The sequence below is a fragment of the Scleropages formosus genome, chromosome 4 (assembly GCF_900964775.1).
Source record: "Scleropages formosus chromosome 4, fSclFor1.1, whole genome shotgun sequence".
Taxonomy (NCBI): Eukaryota; Metazoa; Chordata; class Actinopteri; order Osteoglossiformes; family Osteoglossidae; genus Scleropages; species Scleropages formosus.
The window spans coordinates 9600112-9610670 of NC_041809.1; the positions used below are offsets into that span (position 1 = coordinate 9600112).

Below are 10559 nucleotides of genomic sequence, written 5' to 3' on the forward strand. Positions count from 1 at the left end.
GAGCGCGACTAGGTGTGAAGTGGCAAAGGGAGGGAAGGTTTATTTTCAACATACAACAGACAGTGCAGCAACAGCAACTTTAACCCATAAAGTGTGTTATGAAACTGCAGCAACACTTAGTCTCCACTGTTTTCCCTTAATCCACTTCAGTCCTTTGGCCACACCTGGTCCTTGCTCTGACTCAGGTGTGCCCAACAATCCAGGAGGTGGGTATGATCTGCCCTTTGCTTGCCAAATGCTACTTTTCATCATTTGTCTTAGTTAAATTTATGTTAAGACAGATTTACTGTTACAATTTTATACAGCTGCATATCTTTATGTTCAGGTTAACTGTTTGCTCAAGGGTACTACAGTAGGTCTCCTCTTTGTACCTGAACATACAACCTTCAGGCTCCCTCTGTGTCCTAAACCATCATGTTATCCAGACTTGGCAATGTGAAATAATTGCATCCAATGTCATCATGCCCTGTGTATCTTATTTCGCAAATATTCTTATTACAGCAGATAAATAATAAATCCTTAGTCATGAAACTGCTTTAATTTAACTCTAGTTGGAGGAGAAAGGGGCAGGAATAGTGCCTGAATATCTAAACTTAACAACAGTCAGATGATAACAACCAAGTGGTAATCTCAGTTAAAATGTCATAAGGTTAAAACAGTTCTGGAATACTTTTTACCCTCCAAGTACAATCAGAATCCCCTACTATTTCAGTTGTGGTATGTCCTATATTCCATATTAAGTATTGGAAATATAAAAAAACTTTCCAGATACGATTCAATGAAAGAGAAAGTCATATATCCTCACTGGCCTTCTGGGTTTCCTATTTCCATGTAGCATGTGGTCCAGAGTAATATAAGCAATGTATAATATACAGAATAATAACAATACAAATGCTCTGGGAAATTATTTTAAGAAGTACAGATGCAACCCTAACCTTCTGAGATGTACGTCGCTTACTCATCTGCTAAATTAATAAGTGTAAATGTAAGCATAAACCCTAACCCTAATCTAAGAAGGTTGGAAAGTTCTTAGCTATAACTTAATAATTAAACCGCTTCCATTCTTCCCTTGCCTTGCAAACCATGTGAATGGTGGCTATGAGTCGGAGTCGGCTTGATGATACATCCAGCATCATCATCATCATAGCCTACTAATAAGCTTACCTTACCATGACTCTGAAACATTACAGTTCTGAAAAATATCTGTTGTCAGTCTGGCAACTTCTAACTTACAAAAATAACTTGAGGGTATAATAAATACTTCAGAAAGAGACATTTGTTGGAAAACTGATGCTAATTATCACTTACAGGTGTTTCAAGCCCAAGCTCTTCACATCATGGCCTTTACATCATCTATTAAAACTACAAGTTTAGAATACAAATTTGTAACTCAAAAGTTTCTGGGAGGCTCATAAGTGACCTTGCTGTTTTACCCTTAAGAATGTTCTACTGTATTGTTCCTCTTACAACCTAAGTGAGTTCATAAAATTTTAAGTTTGCTTTTGAGTTGCTTTCCATAAACCATTTATAAACAATGAACTAGAAATAGAAAAACAAACTTTACTGAAGCTCAAAAAATCCACATTCACTGAGACTGACCATTCAGTTGTATTAATTTTAACTAAATTCATTTAATCATTTCTTATTTTATGGTATTTTGCAAATCCAAGGTAGAAACTTGACCTGACACTGATATTAAATCATTACAAAAAAAAAAGAAAAAAAAAAACTTTGTTACACCAGCAGAGCAGAACTTATATAACAGCAGACTGTAAAGAGAACCTTCTAGCAATATCAAAAAATGCTCAAATTTTGAAAGTTTTTTCTCTTTGTCACCATAAAAGGATCAGTCATACAATCAGTATCATGCCTCACTGACCACTAGAAAATAACATGTCAGGATCCACGAAAAAAATAGCTTTTAACGCCCCTGGGACATGATTTCAATCAATGTCTCCTTGTCTTTACACAAAAGCAAATTAGGTTGCGATGATGCATGTAATGGAAACATGACCCTTAAATCGCATGAACAGCAGGAGCACAGTGGTCGACTGGATGATCATGAGCACAGGAGTTACCGCCTTGTCTCAAAAAGTTTAGGTGAACCGGTAAACTGGGACAAACAACAGCCGCTGTACTATTATAATGTTGATTATGAACCTGACAGAACTGTTCCAGTTCCACAAAAGTCAACATTGTGTAGACATGATGCAGACTGATCTGATGACTGGTCTGTTGGACCCAATTTAAACTTGAAGCATTTATGTAGTTTCCAGTAGACAGAATGAAATATTTTACTATAGGCTGAAATGATAGTTGTAATATATAGTTCAAAGGAGGTTTTGTGTAGAAAATCAAAATTTTTCAATACACCAGATCCTCAACTTATGAATGCAGCTGGGACTGGAGGGTTGTTCATAACTCATTTTGTTTGTACCTCCAGATTCAATTTTGTATTATCCTAAGTCAAGATACATAAAAACACAATAATACAGCTTTCCTGCCATATACACACACATTTTCGGAACCTCTTGTCCCATACGGGGTCACGGAGCCTACCCGGCAACACAGGGCGCAAGGGACACACCCAGGACAGGATGCCAGTCCGTCGCAAGGCACCCCAAGCGGGGCTCGAACCCCAGACCCACTGGAGAGCAGGACCCGGTCCAACCCACTGTGCCACCGCGCCCCCCACTCCTGCCATATATTCGTGTTTTATATTCTTTAGAAACCTTGGATGTAGAGAACCAGTCAAAAGTTTGAGTACATTTGGGCAACTTGAGCAGTATTTGTATAAGAGCAACTGGACAGAAGAGTGAAAGCAAAGCAACCCACAAGTGTCCAAGACCTCTGGGAACTGCTACAAAAGAGCTGGGAAGGCATGAAAACTCGTTTCCTGATCAGACTTGTTATCCAAATGCCTTGTGAAAAGAGACTACTTTCGAGAAAGTGAACTTTTCACTGGTACTGCAACTGTAATAAATTTAAAAAAATTGAAGCATTATTTTTTTCAATATATTTATTAACTCTGCACTACAGTAAACTAAATACTAATTCAAATTACTAAAATATGTGGGAATATGTTATATTCACAAACAGCTATCACTCATAAATACCAGAAAGAAGGAAGGCTGTCCTACACTCTTACTCTTTGTGTCTATTTTATTTCCATTTATCCATTGAGTAAGTAAACATAGGCCATTCACTCTCCTACAAACAGAAATAAGAGAGCAAATAAAAATAAATACATAAATAAAATAAGAAAATGCACAATACAATTATTAAAAAAACTAAACTTGTAAGAAAGAAAAATGTTTTAAGTCATTTTGTGATATGAAGAAAACGTATATTTTCTCCCAATACATTCCCTAACTTATATGTTATCAGTCAATATCCAAAATTATGTGCCAGTGATGACTGTTACTGTCATATCTGAGAACTGAAGAGGCCACTGCTGACGTGCTCCTTTCCACATATTCCGGAATAATGGTTTAGAGGAAGGCTTATCGGAAAAGAAGCACTAACCTCACACACACACACACACATGCACACACACACACAAACACAGTCACAAGCATACAATAAATGAGCACAAAGGGCATGGCATGTGTTATCTGAAAGTCAACAATAGATGCATGGGTGAAGGTACAGGTGGAGACAGATATCGCTGTAATAAAGAAACGATACAAACATCCCGAACAGGAAGCAGAAGCATGTGCCATAAGGCCTAAATGTCAACTTTGTTTAGAAAGTGTATTCACTGAAAATGTAATTCATACATGCATGAAAATACACACACACACACACACACACACACACACACACCATACGGGGTCACGGGGAACTGGAGCCTACCCGGCAACACAGGGCACAAGGCCAGAAGGGGAAGCGGACACACCCAGGACAGGACACCAGTCCACCGCAAGGCACCCCAAGCGGGACTCAAACCCCAGACCCACCGGAGAGCAGGACTGTGGTCCAACCCACTGCGCCACCACACCCCCTGCATGAAAATATATATATATATTTAGTTTTTAATATTTTTTTTAAATCTGTGAGATTTTATTTGATATTTACTTATATTTTATTTTCTTGTTAAACGTTCTCATCTTAAATTTGACACAGCTTTGAATTTTCATTGTTTGTGGATGTTCCATTTCCCTTTACACTAAAGGAACAAGGGCTGGGCACTGAAGTGTTATATGTTGAAAGCAGCAATGTACAAATATCACCCAAAAAGATTTTGAAAAGCACTTGTTACTTTAGCAGAAAATATGGACATTTCAAGTGGAAACACTTGGGAAATAAGGTGGAATTCACTCAATTTCCAATTATGCTAAAATAAACACAGTGACAGCAATAGAGGGAATTTAAGACGATTTATAATGTCGCCATAACTAAACAGACATTAACTCATAAGCAGATATAAATAAAATGTATGAAGCATTGAACCAAACACAGTATGTCAAGAAACAGGTGAGAGTTATTAGGCTGTTCCTGCTGGAACTTGATGATGTCTGATTAATTCAAGAGAAAGTTCTAGAAAAAAAACTGTCTTGCAATGGTTAATGCACCTCCTTTGAGACCCAGTGTGGATCAAAAGTTTGACAGATCATTTTAAGGTTTTAGATCCTAGGTCGTACCGCAAGGGCCACGGACAGGGTTACAAGGTAATAAATGAGTCTCCATTTCTAACATTTTACACATTTCTTTAGTGTCGTTTATTATGATAACATATGAAATGTAAGACATACTCATATAATATTCATGCATTTTAAGTCCACCATTGATCCCACTGCTTCATTGTGGCAGCAGTAATTTCTAAAATCAGTCAAAAAATCTATTTTTTCAATACAAAACAGTGCATAAGTATGAAGAAAAGTAACAACACCCTGACACATTTTAAACAAAGCAAACTCATAATTACGTGTTAAGGTCTTAATTACTGCATCAATGCGCTTTGTCTCTGGTGACAAATGCTCACTGATTGGCATTAAATTGGATTTTCAGTAGAGCACAAGCTCGTGTCTCGTCTTTAACGAAATATTTTGGCAATTAATTCATTTTCGAGCTCTGAACAATTTGCAAAGCGAAAGGATAATTATGGTACTCCTAATGAATCACACCACAACCCACACAGCACAAGTAGCTACTGAGGAGGGGCCATTTACTTCCTACGAATCACACGTTACCTTTAGAATTATTATTATATGTTTCACTGCTTGATGATTTGAAAAACCAAAATCAAATGCACTGGTATATTTAATATGCTAATATTAATATGCCTGTATTGATACCCATGTATTTGGAACACCCACCCAGGATGTGCCCCCTTCAGCCTTGCGCCCTATGTTGCCAGGTTAGGCTCCGGTTCGCCGCGACCCCATTCAGGATAAGCGGTTGTGAACATTGTGTGTGTGTGTGTGTGTATTTGGAACACATGCTTCAACATACACTTATACCTCTGATTCCTAAACACAGAACATATTGACATAATCTGCAGCTTTCCTTTAGAGAATAACAGAAAAGGCAATATGCACAAATGCCACAACACCACTGACATGTACAACTGAGATCCTGAAAGGCATTCTACAAAAAAAAAAAAAAAATCTGTTTCACACCAAAGCTTTTATTGTGTGGCTGATGCAGACATCATCATGTTTTGTCCTCATAATATCTGCAAGATCCCTGCTAGATGTGTACAGAACTGTGCAAAGAGCTCAGTAACACAAAGGTAACAGAACTGTACAAAAATCAGAATGGCAAGACATAATAATAATAATAATAATAATAATAATAATAGTAATAATAATAATATGTTCTTTGCTTGCAGTTATGGTGCCTTGGCTTGCTTCCTAGACATCCACATATGCACAGTATGTGTATATATACAGAATATGTATATATACATAGTCACAGGCATGCTGGTGTGTAGCTTACTATTCACACAAATATACATACACGTGGACATATATATATAGTTCTGTGTCTCTATATGTCTGTGTGATTGAAAAATAACTGACTGTAGGGTTGCGAGACACTTCACGTGACACCGTCTCCTGTTTCACAGACAGCACATTTAGCCACAAGGAATCTGAGTAGTTAACTTGGCTCGAAATTTCAAGAAAATATCGTAATTATCAATATTTTTGGAATTGATTTATTTTTTTTTTTTCTAAATCAGGAACAAAGGAGGCCATACCAGTGTTGCCTACAGCTGTCTAACTAGCAGAACCGTTCAGACCTTAATGAGAAGTTCTCAGCAAGACTCGGCTCAGAAAGTATTTCCGTTTTTTTTTTTTTTTTTTTTTTAAGTGTTGCATAAGATGGCATATACATATATAGCTGTGTATAAAGAGCCTAAAGTCTACGCTATCTATAATTCAGATAACGCCAGTGTATGCAAGTGGACGGCCGACGCTTAGCAGGTGAACCGAGACGCAACGTCTCGCCACTCAGCCACACACACTCGAGAGCATTTGCTGTACAGAATATGATGGACCTACTGCTTACGCTGCCTGTTTCCACCGGTTCCAGCGTATTCACATGCTGCAGAATTCAAGATGTCAAACATCATTTTACGAGCTAAAATATGAGCAGCATTAGATGGAAAATGGATTAACGGTTTCATCCCTATTAAATATCAATGTTGGGGAACCATTCTGAAGGACAAGAGGGGGTAGGGAGAGTGGGAAGAGAGAGCAAGGGAGAGGGACATGTTTGTTAATGGACATACAAGGATAATGGTGCTCTAATTCAATTGTTCAGTTTATGCTGTTCGGAGAAAAAAAACGGGTCTTTGAAAGAGGGACAAGTGGGTCTACTAAAGCAAACACAGTTGCATTCTGCCAATGAAAAAAACACATGCTTTTATGACTATATTTCCATCTTTGGGTGTCTCGCACTTTATAAATCAGTAGGAAATAGCAGAAGCACTCGGTCAGCATATTTATTGGATTTGGAGTCTATTTCAGTCACCCTTTTTGAAAAACAAATTCGGGCCGTAATGCGGTAAACTTAGTGTTTTCTCTGCAATCTAATCCATTTTAAGAAACGCAAATCCCCCCCCCCCGCCCCCCAAACTAAGTGCCATAAGTGTTTTTCGAGTCAGTCCAAACAAGCATCAGTGGAGATTTAAACAGAAGCGCCCATAACAACATAAGTACTGTTCACTTTTTCACGGACGCAGATAGCCTTCCCGTAGCCTTTAATGAGACTTTTTTCCCCAGTTCCATCCATTGTGAGGACTGCGTGTCCCTCTCATTTAACTGACAGCTCTTTTTCCTCGGAGGACAAACACTCCCGTGTTTGTTCAGTGCGCCGCACACCTGCTGCACACCTGTCCACCTTTTGTCTGATGAAAAGACAAAAAAAAAAAAAAGAAAACCCATGGAGATTTCGCACATTTATTTAACAAGGAAACAAGGGACAAACCAGTGTCTCCAACGACTCTACATTGTGTAAGATGCGCCCGTTCTTAATTACCACCGACACCCCACCATTTCCACGGGAGATGGAATAAATCAGAACGAAATGGTGCTCAAGCCTCACGCCTTTAATCACTGCATTCATTTATTGTCCCGGGGTTCCTTTTCCTCCTCCTGCAAACCACTCTTGCCAACAGTTACTTGGACATAACGGTCCCGGATTAGACAGCCATGACTGAAAAACAAGCAGTGCTGCTGGTCTTTTTTTTGATGGCTACGCACACAAAGAGAAGACATTCTTCACAGCGTTTAGGCATTAATTTAAGTAATAAATAAATAAATCACGAACCAAATAAATCATTAACCTATACCATCGACGGGCCTGTAATTACGAAGCTGCTCCACACACACAATCTTGGAAAGTAAAAGAGCCACATATCCACATCACAATCATTTTCTTCCAGATCAGTTGAAACTGCATGCATGATAGTTTCTCCCACAAGATTTTTCTGCATTTTCTTTAAAATGTGTCTGAACAGCACACAAAGGCCAGAGGATATGCTTAGTTCTACATTATTTAAGCAAAGCAATTCAGGGGTTATAATATAATATTTCCACACTGCTTTGTTAACAACAACAAAGTTACAATGAGTTTCATTCTAATTTGGATTAAACCGATACAGTGGCTCACACCCATGCAATTTAATAAAATATTTAATACAATCTCAAATGAAGCATCATTATTTAATTATAGGTAGAAAAAAAGTTCTAAAAACTGTAAACAGTTCAGAGCAGTTGTAGAGGTATTCCAACAACAGAGAACATGACCAAAACCTCGAGCATTTAGACAATACATATTTAAAGGTTTCCAAGCAATGCTCTTAGTGATGGATATAATAACATGCTGAATTTCTACTAGCCGCGCTGCGCATCATAAACTCCTCGACTGTGACTGAATCTTTATATATAGGCAGTATGTTGGTACAGTTGCGCACTCGGGGTTTAAGGGATTATGATATTAGGATATGGCCCTATGCATTCTGCAAGACATGTGCGGCAATATGTTCGGAGGCAAAGTGTTATCCGAGTTATGAGCAATATATTTAGCTCACTGTAAGCCTCGCGCATTTGTAAGAAGCGGACGAAGGGCGACGCGGGGGAATAAATCAGTGTAAACCACACCCTGAGAGCCTTCCTTTCGGGAACCGAGATTGTCACAGGGCACGCGGCTCCGTTGAGTCACGGCTGTCTGAAGTCATGTCTCAAGTCGTGTCCGCGGAGGTGCGATCGCCCTTGTTTTCCACGACCCTTTATCCCTGCGGTTCAACTTCAGTTCACCGCGCAACTCGCGTATATGTTCAGACGCGCGCGCGCGCGCAAATTTGGTGCAAAGGCTTCACTCCACGGTCGCGCGGGATGGCTGATGAGGTTTCCCCGTCGGGAGCAGCGAAGGAATCGATACCTCAACCCGCGGCTTTAGAAATCGCGCTCGAGAAAGTTGGCGCGCGACCGCGCGGACGCGTGGTTTTGTCACGAGCGACTTTTTTACTTCGGCGTCGGGAATCTGACGCGTTTTCTCCGCACAGAACATCGCAGGGAGCGTGATGGGACACGCTCGGCGCTTTACTAAGTATTAACATTGATTTATTATTGTTTCCATTTCATTTTAAAACCAGTCTAGCCAGTGCAGTGGCGAAGAGCGGCTTTGGGACGATCGGATCCGCACAACGTGCGGCCGAGTTCACCCACTCATCCCACACTCATCATGATCCCACACAGAGGAACTTGAGCATCTTCAACGTCGCGTCTACATGGAGCACGCGGCAGCGTGACACACCACAGATCACCAGGCTTCAGCACCTGGCGAACGCACACAGAGCGCGAACTTGACACCGTTACCCGCGACGCACGCGCTCGATCCCGTATTTAACGCAACGGGTTCCGACTCAATTCGCGGAATTATACGCGGTGTTCAACTTGACGCCGCAAAGTTTGTCCGCTTAGTGCGCGCAGCACGTCCGGCTGAAGCCTCATTTGATCCCAGTGATTTAAGCAACTCGTAAGACAACGTGGAAGCGGAGGGACGCGGAGCCGCGCGCTCCGGAGAGCCTCGAACGCAACTTGCGGCTCCGAAGCGAACACACACGAACACACACACACACACACATACACACACAAAAGGCAGCCTTACCTTCACAAAAGAGCAGGAACACGAAAGTGATGTCCCTTAGCAAGAGCCCAGCTGCTGACCCCATCCTCGTTATTCATATGATGTAGATTTCACAGTGTGCTGGGAGGAATGGAGTCTGTTGCATGGGACAGTCCGGTGTTTGAGGTTTCGGGGAAAGTGGTGTGAGGATCTGCGGAAGCTTCTGATCTGGGGAAGGGGGGAGGGGGGTTAAAACAGTCCTCAGTGGAGATGTCCCATTGCCACTGTGTGATGCTCCAGCTGGGAGATCAGGAGGCTGATTCAGGAGGCTGATCCAGGAGGCTGATCCAGGAAGGTGTCCAGGAAGGTTCTCCAGGAGAGTGCTATAGCAGGGTGCTCTCTGTAGGGATGCTTGCTGTGGTGCTGCTCACTGCAGCTTAAGGAGTAGCTGCCCGGCCGACTGGGGCTCTGCAGGGATGGGGGGAGGAGGAGGAGGTCCGGCTCAGTCCTCACGCACCACCACCACCTCCTTGCATATTCAGCGCCTGATGGTGGAGCTCGGCACTAAACACTTACAGAAAGCTGATTATCTTAATGTGGAGATGTGGGGAGAAGGTGGAGAGCGTTCAATAGGTGGATGAAACACTCATTATACGTCATTATGTGTTGTTTTAATAAAAATGTGCAAGGGATGTGCAGATCATAGCGGCTTATGCTTTCCAGTGAGAGCAAAGAAATAGCTTTAGATGGAAAGAGTAACATCCTATTACCTATGAGAACCTTTTTTTTTTTAACTAATCAACATTCTTGTGATGAAATAAAGTTTAAACAGCATCTAGCCTATACATACTGACACATTTGCTTTCGCATTAGCTTAAACTTTCTTGGATGAAAGGGCTTGAAATGATCCCAGTAACAAAGTGCTGTTAACCATTTGTATGTTGAAAGAGGAAGATGAACATGAGCTGAACATTGTGATGTAT

General features: G+C 40.8%; 1 protein-coding gene across 1 annotated transcript in view; it reads right to left on the bottom strand.

Annotated features, from left to right (window-relative positions):
* ret (ret proto-oncogene receptor tyrosine kinase) overlaps positions 1–10001 on the bottom strand; it is a 35143-nt gene extending 25142 nt beyond the window's left edge. Inside the window, exon 1 of the mRNA XM_018749345.2 lies at positions 9619–10001. Coding sequence (XP_018604861.1) covers positions 9619–9682 — 64 coding nt within the window. The 5' untranslated portion in view covers positions 9683–10001. The remainder of the gene's footprint in view (positions 1–9618) is intronic.
* Between the last annotated feature and the right edge of the window lie 558 nt (positions 10002–10559).